We start from the raw sequence: 22,083 nt of genomic DNA on the forward strand, positions 1-22,083 counted from the left end.
TTATTACCAGATTACATTTCGGAAAGAAATGGAGGATTTCTGGAGTGAAGAAATGCCCAACGTTTCTATTGTTAATAGCTATTATAACTGCTGCTTAATTACAAATGAAGTAAAAATCTTGAAACGAACCTCACATGAATAAGCTGTAACCTACTTAATGGGTTCTGCGATATATTAAAATATATCTTTCGCTTGTGTAAAACATGGCAGCTGTAAGTTACGAAGTGTAAGCATACGTATGACACTATTGTGTGGGTACGGGTGCCATTTGAATTAAAGCAAATCAAAGGAGGACTTCAAGTGTACGCTTCGGAAAGCCACGGACGACGAATATAAATTTGTTACTTTACGGAAAAGCAGTTCATTAATGCTCAAACGTTTTGTTTTCAGCTCGCTTCCTATTTTTGCTCCAATGTTACAGTTTTCAGCCACCCTCGACGTCCCCGTGTGCGTGCGTAAAAGCCGACTGCGTGGTGTTCCTACGCAGGAGAAGGAGGGGGGAAAGAGAACAACATAAAAACAACAAAAAATAAATGCAGTCAGCCTCACCTCGACCTTACAATTCATATTATCCAGACTATATATTTTTAAAGAACGCCCAGTTGCGGCGCGGGTGCCCGGTTTGCCCAGGGCGGAGAGCCTGGCGCCCCTCTCGGGGGGACTACATGCCGGAGCGCGGACGGCTCCTTGGCGGCCGGGCCCGCTGGCTGCGCTGGCTGAATGGAGGAGGAGAGACTCTTCCTGGCGAGCGAGCGGTGACAGCTACAGGGCAGACACTGGTGCCCGCTGCACAGCACGGCCGCACGCCGTCTTCTGTATACTCAAACAGCCCCAAAAATGGCTTCTGACAGTAAACACGTCGCGCAGCTCAAATCTGGTGAGTAGAAGGGGATGGCAATGCACCGGCGAAGGTTTTTTTTATTTCTAAAATCTACCCCCCCCCCCCCCACCACTCCGACGTCCTCTCTCCTCCTATCTAATGTAATGTTTTTCCCCTCACAGAGCTGTACTTCCTAATAGCCCGATTTTTGGAAGCAGGACCTTGTCAAAATGCAGCTGAGGTGGGTAAATCGGGGTTTTATTAATATATTGTACATTCCCGAGAAAGGATTGGCGTCTGATTTCGTGTTTTTATTTGCCTTCCAGACCCTGATAAAAGAAGTGGAGGAGAAGGAGGTAGGCAGCCCAGAGCTCGCACTGCATCTCGCTGCACTGTACTTTCTGATGTTAATTTCGGACAGATTCCCGATTTAATATTTAAAATATCTCATTGAGCGCATTCTGGGGTGAGATTGACACTGAGATAATGGTGTAATTTCATTTTAGCTTCTGCCGAAAAGAACAGACTGGACGGGAAAAGAACACCCCGGGACTTACGAAAATTTGGTAAGAGATCCCTATAACCGAGAAAAACTTTTTTTAGTGAGCAAAATAAAAATTGAATTTCCCGCAATTTTTAAATCGGGGGAAAAAAAACTTTACATTAAAAAAAACGGGGGGAAACGCAAGGGCATCGGGACTAAAGATCCGCGGGGGTGATTTCACAACTTCCAAGGGTCCTGGTGTGCGATTTTGGTGACAGGCGTGCCAAAACGATTTAAATAGTTTGGAAAAATGTACTAGAAATAAAGATACGTCATGAATGTTGTGTTGTAGGAGCAGAGAGGGACCGGAGGAGGGACTAGAGCGCCAGAGCAGCAGAGCAGTGACTAGAGATGGAGGCGCTCTACTCAACGCGCTCCAGTCGCAGTGTAAAAATACACAACATGATGACTTGACTAGTTAAAATAAAGCATTAGGATCTGACAAACGTGCATTTAGAGTGCGCAGTGAAAAACGTTGTTTTTAAAGGAGAATGACGCTTTATAAACGCTCACGAGGAAGTTATTTAGGATTGAAGAAGAAGAAGAAGATGTTTTCCCCCTTTCTCGGGATGGGATTTGCGAGAGGACTTTTAAAAAATTACTGTGCAATGAAAAGGTAATATGTCATTTAAGATATGATTTCATATGCGGGGTTACATCATCAGAAATCGTGGACTCACCATCTAGTCAGTAGTTATTAAAAATAAAATAAAATAAAAATAAAAATTGGGCGTTTAAGACACGAAATGGCTGTGGAGAATCTGTTCGGGCAGATCGAAACTTTTGATTTATACAGTCGGGAAACGTTTTTGATGTTTATCTAAAAATTCTAAATAGAGGAGTTTTCAAACGTTTATTTTATGTTTTGGAGAGTGCATCAGGAAAGTGCATCGATATGACAGTTACTTGACATGGAAAACGTTAAGGTCTGTTTTTTTTCCAGTTTTTATTTTGGCTTGGTAGCTAAATTAAAAATGTATTGCCTAATCCCAAATAGAGTAATTAGGCTACCTTGGGAGAAGAAAAGATTAACATAAATTATAATTTTCATTGAACGTTTTTGAATCTCATTTTTGAATTTTCGATTAGCAATCATTGCTGGCAACTGATACTGGCCATCGGAACAGACGAGACTAACCAAATGGGGCAGAGTGAGGTTAAATTATACAGCTTTATCTCAAAACTGCGAAGTTAAGCATACACAGACATTATTTATCATCGTCTGTAGTCGTATTATTGAGAGCAGCATGTTTCAGTTGTATTTGTTTTATTTTCCGCCTTAAGAATCTCCATGTTCAAATTCATCTAAAGCTAGGGAAAAAAGGCATTTCGGATCTTAATGAAAAACGTAGAACACGATTAACCCCATTTTTGCAGTACTCTCTACTTAATCGATTATTGTAAATATGGTTTGTTATTAAGTATTCTTCGCCTTGAGAAGTCAGCTGTGTGTATGACTAATCGCTTCTTTGGAGTGAATGGCTTGTAAATAAATGTAACCTTGCTGTCGTCGACAGCGTTATGAGCTGTGCGGAAATCCTTGCATGTATAAAATTCGTGTAGAGAGCGCATGGATAAAGAGCAGGTAACAAACACACTGTAGCGCCTGTTCAGAACATAAACACTAGCTGCCTTGTTGTTCTGCAGCCATAAGGTGAAGAAGCCCTTTACCGCGGTCAGCATCACAACGCCGCTTCGCAACCAATTCCTGCGCAGGAGATAGTATTTCGAAAGCTTGATTTTCTGAAAAGCTAGCAAAGAGACGTAGCTGAATTTGTATCTTATTACCAAAGGATGTAACCATAGGACAAATGGATCGAAACAGCTCACTAACTGTCAAAATATGCGGACTGCAGTAGCGCCTGGAAGTCCGGTTTTGACTGTATTTGCCTACGCCTTCAGTATACTCAATACTGGCTACAGATACAAAACAAGGTAATTTTTGGAAACAAGTCTAGAGAAATCCACTCATTCCAAAAGCCTTAACGTGGATTTTTTCACGAAGTACGGAAACACCTAGATTTCTGATGTCGGTTTCATAAATTATTTTTTTTGGTTTAAAAAGTTCTTAAAAAATAAAATAGTACCGTTAAAGGTTTTCCTCAGAGATGTATGCTGGGGGGTTTTGACTGTCGATACCGCGATCGCATTTTATTAACTATTTTGCAAGACAGGTTTTTTCAGTGTGCCTTGCACTTGAAATAAGATGTGTAGATGTTTGAATATTGTGGTTGGTTGAATAGCCACAGAGCTGCATGCTTCTTATCTTAAGCATGTTTTCTTGTAGCAGATTCCATCCTAATAATTAGATTTAAAGTTGAATTTTGAAATCTTTCAAATCTTTTAAGTCTTGAATCTAGGATTCTCGAATCTTGCATTCATCAGAATGTGTGCTTTTTGCAGGATCTAAAAATTGCAGGAAATTAAAATTTTGTCAGAGCGTTTTTAGAAGCCTTTTCAAAAAGGACATTGCAAGGCTTCACTGCTTTTTTATTCACTGCTTTTGGCCATTTGTGTAATCAAAAGAAATTGTTTAAAACGGAAACAGTGCTCTGTGTTTGTTGTGATCGCCTCTCTCTGAGCCTCCTTGTAAAGATTTCTGTTTTTTGAAAAAAAAAAGAACTTTTGAGAAAACGCATGCATTAACATGCTGTTGCAAGTGTTCTTCCTGGGTTTTAAATAAGAGAGGCTCTGGGCTCTGAGGCAAGTCATGGCACCAACAGCAGTTTGTCACCGTGGACTGTAAGGACAGTAAAAGCAGTTTGAAATTATGGAGTGGAATGAAATGTTTGTCGCCTTTTCTCCTCTGCTGACGGAAATACAACAGTCATCCCAGTGCTGCCGTACCCAGCCTGACCTTGTCCTCTCCCTTGCCCGCAGGTGAAGATTTACAGGCACGTTGCTCCGGATCACCTGCTGCAGATATGCCGGTGTATCGGCCCTCTCCTGGAGAAGGAGGTCCCGGCGAGTGTGCCGGGGGTGCAGTCCCTACTGGGAGCCGGCCGCCAGTCTTTGCTGCGCACAAACAAGAGTACGACACGTCGATACATGGGGCTCTTTCTTGAACGAGGCTGAAAGGGGAACCGCAGCGCTGTTTTTATGTTGTGGGGTTAAAAGAATCACCATTGACGAGTGCATTTCAAACCACAGTAAAAGTCAAATATACACCGTGCCATGTAAAACCTCCATTTTACATCACAAAATAGATTACATTTCCAGGTATGTGCAGTGCCATGTTCTGAGATTCAGAACGAGGCAACAAAACTGCCTGTGACGTGAAGCGGCCCTATTACACTGTAAACAAGCAGGTTTGTGAAAACATCTCTTTTAAACTTGCTCTTCACTTAGAGACGGTTTGGTCAATACATGGAACTCACTTGTTAATTCTGCACGCAGATCACGTTGCAACAGTGAAATTCTGCAGTGAAATATCTGTTGCACAACCTGTACTCATTTGCTCTTATATTGCATTACATTAGTCATTACAGTGACTAGTGAGCAGGAAGGGCCGCATCGCGTCACAATTCGTGGGATCTCTCGGTTCTCGACTGCAGCGGGACCAGAGGTCTGCAACAACCCGGCAGCTTTCACAGAGTTCTGAGATTTTGTGCTTTAATTCGAAATTTGTTATTTCTTTCTACCATCAATGAATTTATTTTGTGACCAAGATTTAATAACCGGTCTGAGAAATCTGGACTGCAGTTCCCCTTGAAAGGCTGGGTGTCTTACTGTGGGTAATCTGTGTTTCTTGTTGGGAGCAGGTTGCAAGCACGTTGTGTGGAAGGGATCCGCTCTGGCGGCTCTGCACTGTGGAAGGCCCCCCGAGCCGCCAGTAAACTACGGGAGCCCTCCAAATATCGGTATGTTGTTAAACATTTTTCAAATGGGAATTCTCTCCTCTTTCTCACCGTAACAGCCAGCTAAGCCTAAACACATGCATATGACAACATGCCCTCCTTTCCTGGGGTCTTCCAGGTTCTGTTTCAGTGTGAGAAGTCAGTTTAAATAAGCCATCTAATTGTTTCCCTAGTCTTACACAGGGCGACTCTTACAATTCCATCCTGAAACGTTCACTTTGTTTAAAGCTAGTTACATATAAAACATCCTGGTGCCTGTGTAGAAGCATTACAGTCACGAGGCTAAAAAACGTGGCCAACTATGGAAGTGAACAAAATATAGACGACACTAGAACCTGAAGTTTGGGATTCCTGTGTTAAGATTTTTTTATGTATTTTTCATCTAAATAAATGCTGTCAGTTTCTAAGAATAGGGCTTAGTAACTGTTTATACAACATTAGCTTATTTTGTTGATAACGTTGGTATGATATTTGTATTCACACCGTAAGGACAGTCAAAATTTTAACATTGTCTTTACCTGCATATTGAATCTGTCATGTAGGCTAGGATCTGAATTGGTGTCTCCTGGTTTCCGTGTTTTAATTAAACAAAGTACCCAGAGAGAATGCTTATCAGGTCTGGAACGTTTGTTTTGGGGAATGACCTAGTTAATAGTGGTGATAAGCTTTCATAATCCTTACAAATAAGAGACTAAACCGAAGAAATTTAATTTCTTTTTTTTTCTTGTGGTGCAAAATCCCTGTGTCAGTGTCAGCTTGATCCATATTGCTCAGAGAAATTGTCTGTTTAATCTAAGAAAGGCTTGTGGTGGTCTTCTCATTTAAACATTTCTAACTTCCCCTGTCTTTTTTCATCTTATTGTGAGAATTTTTGTTAAAAATCTAAAAATACCAATAGCAATGAGCCTTCTAGTAGTAATGCTGTTAAATAAGCCGGAGCACCTTTTTTTAATGAATGTTCATTTTGCTCTTGAACAGATTGTTGGTATGTCCACAATCAATGTTTTAAATTAATTTAAGCAACATTAAATGTTTAATTACATTTTAATAAGAAAGAAGGGCCACATTGGGGGGGGAAGAAGTGTTGTATATACAGTGCTTGAAATTGTTGGTGTTCGACACTTAAAATATAGTCATTGAATTATTGTGCATTATAATTATGTGATCCCCCACTGCAATTAATAATTATACTTGTATTGTAACTGTTATAATTATTACCATACAATGCCAGTGATCATTATCAGTTCTGTGACTGTTGTCTTGTAGATTATGATCTTTGCGTTTCATGAGGTATTTTATTGGTGTTGGTGGACCAGTAGGTGGCCTTCTTCTCTCTGAAACACCAGTTCAGAGCCAGTGTCCCAGTGTGATGACTGGTGACATGCTGTCTTTCAGAAGACAGGTTAAACGGATGTCTTAGCGTGGTCACTTAAGATCCTGTGACGAAGTAAGAGCAGTAGCATTTATCCCAGTGCCCTGGCTAAATCTCACTCTAGGCTTGTGCAGTCTGGGCTTCTTCAAGTTCCCCAGCACTGGTTTGAGATTCTGTCACAGAGGGAAGAGTAGCAAATACTGGCCCCCCAAGCACTGGTTTCTCTCCTCTTCCACCGATCCACTGGAGTGGGACTGCTGGTGCATAGTGAGTGCTGTGTTCATTGCTGGGTGGTGGTTCCCCTCCCATATGCACAGGATATTTCGGGATGAAAAGCAATACATGAATGCGGTTGATTATCATTGTATTTATAAGTGGGTTGCATGGAGAAAGCTTTCTCCTAAACTGACTTTTCTGATATTTCTTTTACAGTGGAAACAGCATATGGACGTAGACTAAATGGAACTTACAGGCTTGGACAACTTGTCCCTACAGCGGTCTATCAGCATATGAAAATGCACAAAAGGATTCTGGGGCATCTGTCTTCAGTTTACTGCGTAACGTTTGATCGCACTGGCAGGAGGATATTCACAGTAAGTAGCTGTGCTTTCAGTTCTTAACTGTGGCTATTAAACTTGCTTAACAGTCTTTTAGAGCCAGTATTATTATTATATTATTATGTATTATTATGTGATTTACTGACAGATTTAAAAATAATGTTAGTTTACTGGCAAAGAAATGCTGTGTCTGCAAATCCCATTGAAGGTAATGTTTCCTGAATTCAGAAGAAGTACATATCAGATCCAGTGGTATTGTAATCATTACTTTGGGAAGAAGGCAGCTGCGATATTTTTATTTTAAAAGCATTGACCTGAAGTGCAATTAATACTGTATGCTCAGCAAAGGAACTTGCTTTAAAACTCTTCTTGAATATTTTGAGCTTGGAAAACAGAAAGGGCCCCATATCCAATGACAGTGGCCACCTTGAAATGAAATATGAAATACCACCTCTTACAGCTCAGGCTTCCCGTTTTTTAATATTCCTTGTTACATCTGCAAAATTTAGTTTTCTGTGCTACAATTCTGAATGATTTATAAATATGCAAATGATATCCGTCTCTGCCTCTGTACCTCACATTTGCATTGTAGCTCTGCTGTGCTGACATCACCTATCTTGGAAAAGGCGCAAATAATTCGTAATAATCAGTAATGCCAGAGGAGGGTAGTGCACACAAAACTAAGAGAACTGTTTTTCCTTCTCTTGCTTTTACTTTGTGCTGAATGAAACGTGACGAACCGGAGGGATGTTTTTTTTTATACAAAGGGCTGTGGGAGTTTGGGACATGCCACACACCCAGTCATGTTCTTGGGACCGGTACACTGGCCTCTTTCAAGAAACAGCTGGCTGAGATCCTCAGATCCATCAGCCACTAACAAACAAACGAGCTAGATGGGCCAAATTGTATCCGTTCTTGTGGTCTTGGTCAGTATAGATGGAGGTGTTACCCAGCCCATGACATTGAAGACCAGTCTAGTGGCCTTAATATTAAGCCTTTAGTGTTCACAACCTACCTGAAAAGTGAACTGCTTGCAAGCTTTGGGTATTGAGGCATGTGGTATCGACAGATCATTTCTCTAGTGCCGCTTCGTGCTGCAGTGGTTAAGACAAAGGCATGTTTAGGAATAGTTTAGAACAGTGCTGCACAATGTAAATGTTTGCAAAAAGTGATGTTATTTAAAGAAATAGTAACTAGTACTTGGTGTACTGGTACGTAATGCATTGTTTTTCTTGGTCATTCATGTTCTGTAGCACGGTTAAAAATGATTCCTGAGTATCCACATATTTATAATTGTGTTGTGCTTCAGACACCTTTTTTTAAAATATGTGGTTCTGCGATGATTCATGTAAGAAGTATCCTGTATTTGAAAAAACCTTTTCTAAAGACAACTTCAAATTTTGAAACGTAAAAAAAAACCATCTGGTTTTGGCTATTGGGTTTCACACTTATGACTTTTATTCTTTAGATAAGAAAGTCAAGTGTGAGCCTTGTGCAAAGTGAAGAAGTGTGAAACCATACGTTTTTGATCTTTTCTCTTTTTGGAAAAGGTTTGAAGTTGCAAATTGTTCAGAGTTTAACTTCAGAAACTGTGATGTGAAAGGCTTATGCAAATTTAACACTTGGGTAATACTTCTAGAAGATTTCTTGGCAAAATCTTCTTTTTTATTTTCTGTTTTACAGCTGAATGTGAAAAAAGTGCAGAACGGAAACACATGCCGTTTTATAGTGCATAATTGACAAATTAATGCATTTTATTTTTTCCTCTGTGTAGCTACTAACAAAAACAACATTTCATTTGGTTAGGTTGTGCATGCCTTCAGCACACAGATCAACTCTTAATGTGCGGGGCAAGTGTTCATTCATACCTTGCAATGTGTAACTAGTGAAGAGTTACAGATTATGTTGCGAAAGAAACGGGAGAGGTGTCCTGAGCACGGGTTGAAGAGTTCAGAGCACAGGTGTGTGAGGGTTTCGCTGTTTTTGTTCGTTGTATCCAACTTAAAGGAAAGGAAACAGAGCTGCGAGTGATCAAAGATTTTCAGATCGTCGTATTCAAGTCATCGTGCGCCGTAGTTGTAGTGATAGTTTGATGATTTACGAGGGGTACATTTCCTGAAAAAAGAAATCGTTCCTACGAAGAGTTCCCCCCCGTAGATTTCTAGCATAACGCCGCGAACAAGCGAAAGTGGAGCGTCTGCTGGGAGCTCTGTCTGCGTTGCTCGCCCAGCGTAAGACATCTTCCACAAGACTTGGCTTTTGGGTGACATTTGGGTTCGTGCGCAGAGCGATCGCGACACAAATAGCACAACTGATCCAAGAGCATATGTAGCAAATAAGACATAAAGTCACAGGAAGATCCAGATGGTATAAATCAGGAATGGAATCCTACGCATCTCAACTCGATACCCAGTATGTTTAAATTGAGTTGGGAATTCATTTGCGCTTTATGGACATTCATGCGAAATAAAGTTATTTTCTTTCAGCATTGATCTTTAGGCAAGGATACACGGAGCCCTCTTTCACAATTTAGAGAATGTGGTGTATTCTGCAGCTCTACTGCTTAGCTCCTTGCTTTCACGGAGACGGGAAGAACAGCGGTATATGGAGCAAAAATTGTATTTAAAATAAATTGGGATGTAGGCCCTGTGTAGGATTATCTGGGGGAATCTGAAGTGTAATTAGGCTTTGATTTTAACACCTTCACTGACGCCGCAGACTCATTGCCTGCGAGGTTTCCCCATGTGCGCAGATGCAGGCAAAACCGGAAAAATATGTAACAATGAGTTTTATTTTATTTGGATCAACACTCTCTAACTCCAGCCCATAATTCAGTGTAAGTAAAGTGCCTATTCATAAACGTCTTCACTGTGAACACAAACAAGTTCATGTTTTCAATTACTGGTAGCCGTTGTCTTGTATTACAACTCGTTGGTTGAACCATATAACATATTCTGTTAAGCATAGTGTGTTCTAGTGTTCCAACTTCATTTCTTTTTTTGACAGCGTTTTTAACCTAACCTTGGTTTTTAAAAAAAATCAAACTCGTTTCAATAATGCCATCATAAGCTTGCCAGGGTATTTATTTCTTCATATGGGATTTACACCTTGAACATGCGTGCATACAAGCGATCTAAATGATTTTTTTTTAAATGCAAATGTTACAAAATGCAGTTGTAAAAGAGCACAATTTCATTTAAAGTAACCGCTTAATGTTGTTCAGATAATGAAAACTGGCATTATCTTTAACAGCTCAGTGATACGAATGAAATTCATACTCTTAACAGAAGAGTGGGTCTCGCTATAATAATTAGGAACACTATTTTCGCCTTGTTTTTATTTGTGCATTGTCTTGACATATTCCAATATGCCTGCAATACAAATGACTGTAATAACCATGAAAAAAGGCATAAAAAACAGAGAATTTGCTTTACAACATCTAAATGGTGCTCTTTACTGAAGTCTGGAATTTGTATTGCAGCGGCTGCTAGGCTTTTGGTTATTGTTAGTCAAGTGTTTTTTTTTCCATCCCTGTAAACTTGCTCTCTATGTGCTGTGAGAGCTCTTAATAGAGTAATGGGTCAGAAATGCCAGGCATGTACAGGGTTGCAAAGGACTCGAGTTCTATTGACATTTTCAGAATTTCCCAGGTAGTTTAGCGGTATAATTTGCAAGAGCGATTTTGCTGGATTTTTTTAATTCTACCCCAAAGATCGACTAAAGATAGCCTACAGGAAGGAAAGGCAATTGTTTGCATTACATGTGCAAAATCCTAAACTGTTAATTACTGAAGCTTTTTTTTTTAAAGGGGGTTTTTCATGACAATGGAGGCCCTTAAAATTCATCAGGAGAGTGGTTTTGAATCGAAGCTTCACTCATACGGTGACCTGAGTCATGCCTTTTGAGCATTTGGCTTAGGCTACTGTGTGGCGTACGTTTGGCCTGTGGAGTACAGTAAATCTTGGCTGGTTTGCTGCAGAGTTGTAATTATATTGCCTTCATACCATGTTCAAAGCATGTCACACTTTCTAAAGTGAAAAAAGTAAAAAAAAATAGGGTAATTTAAGACTTCAAAAAGTTTTAAATGCTTAAAAAAGGCTTAAAGAAATTAGAAGTTTTATTAATTGTGTTTGTGTTTTAGAATTTTATCAAAATTCAGATATAAACGTTTTCAGAGCTAAAGAGATTAGACTAGTTCGGTAATGTTCAAACTGATTAAAAAGATGATAAAATCATAAATATAAAGTTCCTAAAAGTAGTTTCAGTACGTTGCTCAGAACATGAATATAAACTGTGAAATTTACATGTAAAATATTTTTTGTCTTTCCTTGTTGTTTTTTGTCTTGACGATTTAAGCATTTTTTATGGGTCTTTCTGGAAGAGAAAGGGTTAAGTAAGAGCACAGTGATAGGAAGCAGTAGTAAGAAATCTGAGTGTCCTAAAGTTATGTTGAGCTGTCATTGTGTTAAAGTAGTAAGGAACAGGTATTTATGACGTTTTAAATGTCTTACACCCATCTTCCTGTGGTAGAATCTCTGGTAGAGGCATTCAAGGGAGCAACGCATTATCTATATATTATAAATCAAAGTCTACTTAATATGCTTGAATCAAAAATCACCATTTTTATCAATGCAGAGGATACCTCTGTCAAAGCAAAATGTAAATGTTGCAATTGGGGACTTTTACATTATATACAATTTATATTTTAAGAAATGCAAACTTTTTTTAAACCGTCTGCTTTTAATTATTTGGTATTGTTCCTGCCCTGATTAGGTTTCCATCTTGTTTAATGGAGTGTTAGGGAGGACAGGCAGTCTTCATCTAGGTTATTTATAGTTCTCCCATTAAATTTGTTGGAAATTACTCGATATAAAGGCGCTGCTGCAAATTGTTTGAGTTGTACACCTTGATGAAATATCTTCTGTGCTTTGGTACTGATGATATTAATGTCCACTACAGAATTTGTTGCTTGGTCTGCTCTTCCTTTCTTTTTGAAAGCAATTAAAAAAAATTGTGTGGTGAGCGTTCTGGCGCACTATGGCTGCCGTCGCATCATCCAGGTGGATGCTGCACATTGGTGGTGGTGGAGGGGAGTCCCCTTTACCTGTAAAGTGCTTTGAGTGGAGTGTCCAGAAAAGCGCTATATAAGTGTAATCAATTATTATTATTATCATTATTATTAAAATATTATTCACGTGTTTGCATTTGCTTTTTTAATTGCACACAAGGATCTACTTGCAGTATTTCTGAACTTGGAAGAAGTGAGCATTACACGTTTGTATAAAAAGTACTGAAACTCATTTTAGAAGTCCTCTAGGTATATCAGCTTGATTTAAATATTAATACTTTATTGGAGAATTTCAGATTGTTTTACCAGAGGTTACAGCTTAATGGATCATAAACTGGCCATGACCTTCAGTGGCAAATGGGAATTTTTCTCACTACAGAGGTATTATAATTTTTGGATGTAGGAAATGTTGCTTTATTGCCTGTGTAGTAAGGATTTTTTACTTGTTCAGCATTTTGTGGCAAAGAGCTAATTAAATGCTGGCATGATAGTGGGGTGGGTCTCCTAAATCAGTGGAATTAAAATAAAATGTATATATTAGAATTTATGTACAGTATATATAGCTTATATATTTTCATTTTTCCTTTCAGAACATGTCATTGCAGTTATTTGTCTGGCTATAAAATCTGAAAATGGTGAGGGTTTTTTGTCTTCTTTGGGAATTTCTCTGGGGACTTTTTTTGAAATACCTTTGAGTACTTTAAAAAGCTGTTACTAAGGTGATTACAGAAGGTTCTCCTTTAGAAACCAGAGTATAGTGTCAGTGTTTTGCTCAATGATTAACTACGTAATGAAGAAACAACATCCTGTACAGGTTGTCTAATAGGGCATGCATTTTCACTGGTTAGAGCTAAATACCTGGTCATCTTAAGAAGACTGATAATATATACCTTTTGACATAGTAAATTACTATGTTTCTTTAAACTCTAAAAGGCTTTGGTTCTGGTAATTAGATGCGTTTATCTGTAAGTATTCATTGGAAGACCTGCTTCATTACTTCATACACTCATTGACTTCTTAACCTGATCGACAAACATTAACTACTTTGTGTCTCATTTTCCTCTTCCCTCTGCCAGTAAATTTTTTAAGTTTTGACTTAATTATTAAGTTTTTCTTAATTCCTGCTGGCTTCCTCACAATTTAAAGTAGTTGGTGTTATGTTGTGTATTTGCCTGTGCTTGCATATGCATGTACTGTATATGACAATTGTACATGTTATGCCAAGTTTTTAAGAAGTAACTTTCAGTTAAGTTTCTTTTGCCTTTAAGAAGGGTGGCTTTAAAGTGTCAGCATGTCACATGGCTGACTTATTTTTACCTCACCTCTCGTTGTTTCATTGCAAACAAACGCCTAAAGTTCTAAAAAAGATTAACAGATTAACAACGTTCTGATGTAACTGCAAACAGAATTACTCGACCAGTAATTTCTCTTATTTCAGAGAGAGCCAATGGTGTAAGTAAAACGGATTTTACTTACAGCCTCGTACATCTGGAATCGTGTTGCTGGTTTTGTAATCATAAGCTGTAACTGACTCATTCTCTTCCTTTGTTGTACATTTTGTTGGCTTGGTGATATATAATTGACAACTGAGTTGTGTAACGGTACTGACCTTTAATAGTAAATGTGGTAACACACACATGATCGCCATATTATTGAATTAAGTTACCAAACAATTTAACTTCCTTGTTGCTCCTATATGTGAATTAATTTCCATTTTATTGACTGTTTCATCCCTGTTTGACCACGTGCCACTTAAAATGAAGGAGGAAAACGTTTTTTTTTCCATCACTACATGAGAACGTCTTGCTTGGGATTAAAGCCAAATGAATTGTGTTTACTTGGTTCTTGCACGTGAACTGTGCCTTGCAAGCTTGTAAACCTCAGGGAATATCACCAGTGCTGCATGGTGAATAAAGTGACAGTGCTCTCCTTCAGTCCAGCCCGTGGCACCGTGCCAGTCCCGATGTGCTTGAAAAACAAAAAGACCACATCATTTTTCTCGAGGAGACCACGCAGGCCTGTGGTGGCCTAGCCTTGCAGTATGCCACATTCCCAGAAAATCTGGAAGAGCCCACCTCTCTTACAGCTCTCCATTGTGATCTCGAGTGTCAGATAAAGGAGGCTTGTTTTTCATTGTACAGACCGATTTTTAATTAATCTTTTTCAGTCTTTAACTTAACCTTTTAATGAAATAGCTGTGTATGATAACGCTCCATTATCATCATTATTCCATTTTTGGAAGATCTATACATGTAAACAAGTAATGTAAACCTGAATAATTTTTGCAGCAAATCTATTTTGGTTTATTTTTCTGAAATTGTCTGAGCTCTACAAGAAATGTATTTTTTGCGTTTTTTTTTGCATTTCTAAAAGCTGAAAAAGTGTAATAAGTAGCCCTAAATATTTTACCTGTCTACACTGATAGATCTCTTACAATCCTACTGTTAAATGCTTAGGCCCTTAAGTTGAGTGTTGAATTTCTAACCATGAATTCTGTTGTTCGAACGAGTCACCTCATGTACCCTATGAATAACTATATCCTCATATGAACTGTCACAAGAATATTACATTTGCTTTTGACCCCACGTTCAGAAGCATGTGCCTGGTAGCTAACTATTGTAATGATTTTGATTGCAAAACTCATGTGGTTGTGTGAAAAGAATAAATGGAAACTTGACTTGGACCCATCATAATCTACTCGCAATCTCTCAAAATTTTCTGAGGCATCTATTTCCATCTGCTCTTGATGTTTGTAGTCACTGCTTGTGTGGAGAGAGCTAGTTTTGTAATGCCAATCTGCAAGAAACAATTTTGTCTTTAGCTGATGTCCGGAAGTAGTTTCAAAGAAGTGATTTAAGAAAAAATAATTATTTTACCGTTTGGAAAATAGAAGCTTAGCTCAGTGTCTGTTTTTTTCCATATTTCATTTAAGCCACTCGCTGACTATTAGGCCAGAGTATACTGCTATTTTCTTTTCTAGGGCGAAAGTATTCTGAACACACAACAAAATCCAGCCACAACCTGGAGTTTTGCATAATGTAATTCCTGTTCTGTTGGGTGTAGAGTGATGCCATAAAAATACTTCTCCTAGATTTATTCCTAATTTTTGTCCCTCTTTTTAAATGTTTTTTGATTTTTTTAAATGTCTTGGATGATTTTGTAGGAAAACGTTTACTATAAGAACTGGTCTGGAATGATGCATGCAGTGATGAATAAATACATTTCTTTTTTTTACTTCGATAAATGCAGTTGTAGCATATGTGCCAAGTAGGCGTGACCCACATGGCAAATTCAGATTTTCCACATGACTGGATATTCTGCCATCAGACAGTTGTGATAAAATAATCAGAACACATTTCAAAGAAATAAAAGTACGAATAATTTAAATTTTCCAACCCATGCTAGTGGTGTTACCAGAGGTATTTTCAAAATTTTAATTGTAGACAAGAGGTGTTCACTTGCTTTGTCTTCCTGTTATAAAGTACTTATTAAGTACACATTATAGATCTAGTTTTAAAAGGCAAAGTTGAGTTGATAGACATTTAAAATGAAATTTAGTTTATTTTAAATTGCTGGTGCTTTTGTTTTATTAATAGATCATGTTTGATACAGTGCATTTCTCTTTTGCAAATGGCCTAGTTTAAATAGGTTTCTTTTGTTTTCTTATCATGAAATATTTAAAAGATGTGCGTCACCCCTGGTGATGGTGTCTTCAGCTGTGTCATGTAGATATTTGGGGAATTTATGGTTATATTAGATTGATGGATTATTTCCAAGTTAGCCCCATCACTTATCTGTAACATGTTTTTTTGCAAGTGAATGACTGAAACCTGCTTTGAGTTTCAAATGCATTTGAGTCCAGTTTCATATTTTTAGCAAATGAAGATGCAATCATCAAAACCGTTAGAAAGCTGCAATGCCAAGTAAAATTCAAAGTAATTTGTAATTCAGCAAGCTAAAGGCAGGTTGCTGAACTTCTGAAGGAGTATAGTCGCTGTTGTAAATGCTCACATTATTATCAATACTCTAATAGCTACATTTTGTGTGTTGTTCACAGTGTAATGCAAGTTTAAATGTACACTTTCTACATCTGTTTAGGGAAACAGATTTGTGTGTTTAAATGAAAGTGATATTATAAGGATTAAATTAATTTGGATTCAGTGTCTGGCTGATTTATATCTGATGTGGTGTAACAAAGAGCATTATAATAATAGTACGTTTATGTGGCATGAAATTAAACTTCGATCACATGGTCTCAGCTTCATTTTTGCAGCTGTAGCAGTTAAACAGCTATGTGGTTTACAAATGTCTATTTGAATGTCATAGTTGGAATGCGCTCTTTTTAATTATCTTTTTGTTGTTTGGTAGATTAGTGGTTATTTGCAAGGTAAGAAAAAATAGCTGGGCTGTTTTTTTTGCTTTTTTATTATTCGGTAGCTTGTAAATTTCTACAAATGTGCCATTTAAAAATGACTTTAAATTCCTAGTATTCACGTAGTTAATTTAATTAGGTTTTAACAGTTTGTATGAAAAGGCTTGTGCATGTAATGAACTGCATTTGACTACAATAGGTGTGCTTGGTGTAACAGAAGTCCCATAAAAGCATATGAATAGAGTTAATAACCTGTTTTTTTATAGCTGCCACTGGAAATAATATTAGCATACATACAGGAAAAAAGAAGTAAAAGATGCCACTGGAATATTTCAGCAAGTACGGTGGCTGTGTAGGGGTTTATGTGTAACATGACAAACATAATTTAGAAAACACTGTGAATTTTTGTAAAAGAAAAAGTGTTTCTTTGGAATTAAAACTGCCAAAAGGTGACTTGCTGAAGTGGTATGCCAATAAAAGAGCCCGGTCTTGAGAAACGGTTTCTATATTAAAACTATTTGTAACTAATTGGACCACAGTGGAGACGATTCTTGCTCACAATGCTACAGTGGTGATATCACTGCCATTAGGAATTTACCCTATTCGACTGCAATTCAAAAAATGCGCATGAAGCCACAGCTTCAAACAATGAAGATTTGTGTTCAAAAGAGCTCAAAATGTTTCCCATGATCCAGGATCACATATTTTATATTGGCGCTATTGAAGAAAAGGCATCAGCTGGAGTACGTATCTAATACTTACCAAACAGATGTAAACAGAAGGGTCTGCTGTTTGGCTGTGTCCAGTGTTGGAACATCACTGGTAACAGTAAAGAGTACACCAGGGCGTGTCGGTGACGAACCGTCTTCCTCCACTCGTGCCAGGGCTCGGATGATTGCTTGGTGAAGATCTGGGCGACAGACGATGGGCGTCTGCTGGCCACCCTGCGAGGACACGCGGCGGAGATCTCGGACATGGCCGTGAACTACGAGAACACCATGATCGCGGCGGGCAGCTGCGACAAAACCATTCGAGTGTGGTGCCTGCAGACCTGCGCCCCCCTCGCGGTTCTCGAAGGCCACGGCGCGCTCATCACTTCACTGCAGGTGAAGGGCCGTTTCGTGCCAGCCTGCGTCTGGTGCAAGAATGCATGCTGCTGTCCGGTTCACTGCGATTTCTCTTAGAGCAACTGAAATCTCATTGTGTGCCTACATCCTGGACAAGAGGATGTAATGTGGTACCTTTTTATATAAATCCGTATAACTAGGTCAGCTCCTACAAAATAAAGATGTCTTTTTGTTATTGGGCTTCTGATCAATCCTATAAAAACATATTTGTTTAATTTGTAATTAGTAACATTAATTTATTAATGGAATAGTGCATATGTTTGTGTAGTTTGTGTACATTGCTGTTATTTATATAATTATGCTATATATGTAATTTTGTTCTTTGTGATTCACAGCATATTTTTTAAATGATATATCAGGTGATTTTTTAATGCCACTTCAGTATCATACTTTAAAGTACAGTGGAGTAAAATACAGGTGCATCTAATGCGTTTTCATGTGTTCCAGACTTTAAGGTTTTCATGGATGCATTTTGTATTAAGTAATTTGTTGAAGCTGTTTTGTTAATTCCGTTCTCCCATGTTTTACAATAAGCAGTACAGTAACACTGAAAATGTACAAATTTAAGGATTACATGTATACCCTTTTACTAAGCTGGTGGGGCAGCTGTGATTGTCGGCTTCCTTGACTGTGGTCTGTGATTGTTTCAGTTCTCTCCGCTGTGCAGTGGCTCCAAGAGGTACCTCTCCTCCACGGGGGCAGACGGCTCTATTTGTTTCTGGCAGTGGGACGCCAGGACTTTGAAATTCAGGTCAGTTCCTCATGTTTATGAGAAACGAATGAGTCCTTAGCAGGAGGGCAGGCCTAGAGAGGTCTCAGAGATGTGTTCTTCTCTTTAACATTACTTTCCATTTGAAAAGGATCCAGTTGTATCGTTTTCTATGTTTTGGCTGAAAGTTCGCATGTCTTGGTGTATTTTTAAATCTTCGGTACTTTCATCTTTGCAAGAATAACCTACACCTACAATGGGATTCTTCCCTACAGTCCTGGTAGATCACAGCTCCTGAGGCATCTTTAAATCTTTGACGGGGCAACACACGGTGAGAATGGCTAGATTGGTCTGATTTAGGCTTAAGTGGAGCTTCTCAGCAGGTGTTCACCTGTCGATGATTTAAACTCCACTTAATGTGGCCTTCAATATCCTTTCATTCTGGACTTCTTACATGTGAATTCTTACATGTGCTTTGCAATTTAGCCTAACTTCGTAATTTTGTTTTCGAAATTCCTTTTTAAAAAATAACACGATCCGTTTTTAGCAACGAAGCCCCAGTGTAGCTTTGCTGCCCCGTGTTTTTACCGTTCCTTCTCATCAAGCCTGAAATGCTCTCTTCACGGTTTAAGAGTCAGCTGGCTGTCACAAATGGGGGAGGGCGGGGGGGAAGCTTTTTCTGGGGATAAATAGAAACCGGGTTTATCATCTTATCCTCACTAGCCCATAAAAGGGCAATTCTGCAAATTTTTCTTGTGGTCTTTGTCAAAAAGTCTGACACCCAAGGGGTTGTTTGAACCTTCTATAGCTTCTTATTTTTAGGATTTTTTTTTTCCTCTTTTATGCTTTTTTTGATGGTAGCTGTTTGTAACTGCTGACATGCACCATTTATTTATCATGGTTCATTGGTTATATTGCTCTGCCGTTAGTTCTGTAATTAATTGCTTCCTTTCTTTGTTAAAAGGAAGTTGGCCAGCCCTAAAGGTGGCATGAGTCAATTAAGTAACCTTTCTCGATACGCAAATTCTACAGTCATGCTATGTGTAAGAGTCAAAAAAAGGCAACGCTAAGTAAATCTATTAGATGCCAAGGATTGTTTTCTTTCTAACAACCAGAATGTTTCATCTTTGGTATCTGTTGCTCATATGTACTGAGCAGTTCACATTTTCTGTTTTCTCAGCCTTTTTTTGTTACATAGTCATAGGCACTTCTACACAGGCAAGGTTGAAGTATGTTTGCAGTTTGTGTGTGTGGATGTACAGCCACAGATAAATGTTGCTGAACCAACGTCACAGTTGCCGACACAAATACTGGCACTCCATGTCTGAGCTTGTGGAATGCACCTAGAATTTTTATCACTACTCAGTAGTGTGAATCATTATTTGGTAAATGCAGAAAATATGAAGTTGAGTAGAACTCGTGAAATTATTTAAGAATTTAATTTACCCCATATAATTTATTTGTGTGTGATTGATAAGGGAAAATGTTGGATGCTGCTATTTTTGCTTTTTTAACCATTTATAGACCCGTGTTTGTACACTTGCCTACTTTCAATTAAGACAGTTTAGACAAAAAGATTTTTGAGCGCTTTCTTTAGTTTCTCGCTTTTTTGTAAAGAAACAAAACGGGGCCCTTTTGTAGATGAGGCTTTGTACTGCGATTGGCTCAGTATTTGTCCAGCTAAAACAATAAAACAACCATTGTTTTGAATTGGCTGCATTCTAGCCACTGGGCCAGCTTGGCTTTGTTGGACAAACACTGTGCTTTATTAAAAAAATACATCCTCCAGATTTTAGCAGGCATTTGCAAAAGCAAGCTTGCAGTAGTCATATGACTGTTCCTTTGTGTTCCCAGCCAGCGACCCAGTAAGTTCACTGAGCGTCCCCGACCAGGAGTGCAAATGATCTGCTCTTCCTTCAGCGCTGGTAATGCTCCTTTAGTTTTGTACTAGGCTTCAGTGTAGTTCACTGCTTACTGTCTTTGCATTATTCAATTTGTGCTTGAAAGCTCTAAGACTGTTTTCGTGCTAGAGTGAAAGGAAAGTATTGGTGAGTGGACCTTTCAAGCATTCAAAAATTGAAGTAACTCCTAAATGATTATGGCACATGCATAGCTTTAGTTAAGAAAAATATGCACAATGAACCAGAGGTTGAAAATACCAAAGTACTGACCTTATTATGAATAAAAATGCTCTTCACCTCAACATAAATGCCCTTTTATTGTAGTTTGGCTTTAAATAGTTGACAGCTTTGCCTGTTGTGCACTCTTTCTCTGTTTATTACTTCTTCAGGTGAGAAGTGGGATTAGCAGTTGCATTTGAACTATTGTGAATTTATGTTTTATTTTGATCTCGGGTGTTGTACAGTACTACAGAGAGAACGAATGTCAGCGTGTTTAACTTCCTTTTGAAGGAAAAATGGAAATGAAAATGGTTTGCGAATGGTCTGTTAATTTGGAATAATTATTTTGGTACGTGATTACTTTAGCAGAGTAAATAATTGATAAACAGCATACTGTAGTGCGAGCCCTGTGAGGTCTTAACACACAAGCTGAAAAGACTGTTGTGTGTGATATTTGGCACCATGTCTGAATGTGTTCTTATATTTTCGTGGTGCAGGTGGAATGTTCTTGGCAACAGGAAGCACAGATCACATCATTAGAGTATATTTTTTTGGATCTGGTCAGCCCGAGAAAATATCAGAGTTGGAGTCGCACACGGTAAGTACTTTCCAAGTCTTTATTACAGTACACTTTTGATATGTGTGAATGTACATATGTCTGAAAAGCTTAGTCTGATTTCTTTTTTTCTTTTTTTAGGATAAAGTTGACAGCATACAGTTCTCTAACACTGGTGACAGGTAAATTATTTATATATATATAAAGCCTTGCTTTCAGGAGTTGGTTTAATTCACAAGTTATCAGTTCAATTCACTGTTTTGATTCGGTCAGCAAAAATAACCTTTGTGGGACTGAGACTCAATTTTGCACCTGCTCAGCAAATGCAAGAAAAAAACACAATTACAGGTAAATCTGGAGTTTGAGCAAGTCTCCATCCCCCTTAAATCACTCACACAATTGCCTGTTTAGAAATGGGAATTTCATTGGCTTTCCAGATGAATTTAATCTTAATAATGTCAACTGAAAATCAACTGTTTCGGGAATATCATTTTCTTTGATGTAGTATTGCAGTAACTGAAGTCTTTGACGGCAATGTAAGATCCCAAGGGATTTTTGAAAATGGAAAGAGAAACTATTACCCAAAACTGGCTCTAATGCGAAACATGAAATGCTGAAAAACTAAATGAGGTGGCCCAAGCAAAGCAGAATAGTAAAATTAACACCGATGCTGCCTGTTCTGCCTTTTCAGTCAGAAACACTGTTCACATTTCTTGGTCACATTTTCTGTGCCATATAAGCACAGGTACAGAATATAAAGTACATTAGAATTTGTTTTTTGTTGAAAAACCTCTATAGCTGTTGTTCATGAGAGAACTTCTTCAAAAATCCATTTTTGACACTGCTTTTTGTTCAGAATGCCCTGGACTGGATGTCCTTCCTTATTTCTGTGATCCAGCCCCTGAATTAGAACTTCTCTGTTAGCAAAGGAAATTCATTTTGAGGATCTGAATTAATCTGATTTTACAGTTTGATGGCTAA

At 38.4% G+C, this 22,083-nt stretch overlaps 1 protein-coding gene across 2 annotated transcripts in view; it reads left to right on the forward strand.

The window, feature by feature from the left end:
* The first annotated feature begins 589 nt into the window (after nt 1–589).
* Nucleotides 590–22,083, forward strand: part of phip (PHIP subunit of CUL4-Ring ligase complex) — a 76,396-nt gene continuing 54,902 nt past the window's right edge. Inside the window, exons 1-13 of one of the 2 annotated variants that reach the window (XM_088929536.1) lie at nt 590–877; nt 1,003–1,061; nt 1,147–1,176; nt 1,327–1,386; nt 1,657–1,980; nt 4,245–4,395; nt 5,126–5,224; nt 7,026–7,186; nt 17,475–17,696; nt 18,368–18,468; nt 20,281–20,351; nt 21,044–21,144; nt 21,244–21,284. In XM_088929536.1, the coding sequence (XP_088785662.1) occupies nt 7,103–7,186; nt 17,475–17,696; nt 18,368–18,468; nt 20,281–20,351; nt 21,044–21,144; nt 21,244–21,284 (620 nt within the window). In that variant the 5' untranslated portion in view covers nt 590–877; nt 1,003–1,061; nt 1,147–1,176; ... (3 more) ...; nt 5,126–5,224; nt 7,026–7,102. The remainder of the gene's footprint in view (nt 878–1,002; nt 1,062–1,146; nt 1,177–1,326; nt 1,387–1,656; nt 1,981–4,244; nt 4,396–5,125; nt 5,225–7,025; nt 7,187–17,474; nt 17,697–18,367; nt 18,469–20,280; nt 20,352–21,043; nt 21,145–21,243; nt 21,285–22,083) is intronic. The other variant, XM_088929532.1, reaches the window with a different exon arrangement.

Source organism: Atractosteus spatula, chromosome 2 (genome assembly GCF_055471065.1).
Source record: "Atractosteus spatula isolate fAtrSpa1 chromosome 2, fAtrSpa1.hap1, whole genome shotgun sequence".
In the NCBI taxonomy this organism is placed as follows: Eukaryota; Metazoa; Chordata; class Actinopteri; order Semionotiformes; family Lepisosteidae; genus Atractosteus; species Atractosteus spatula.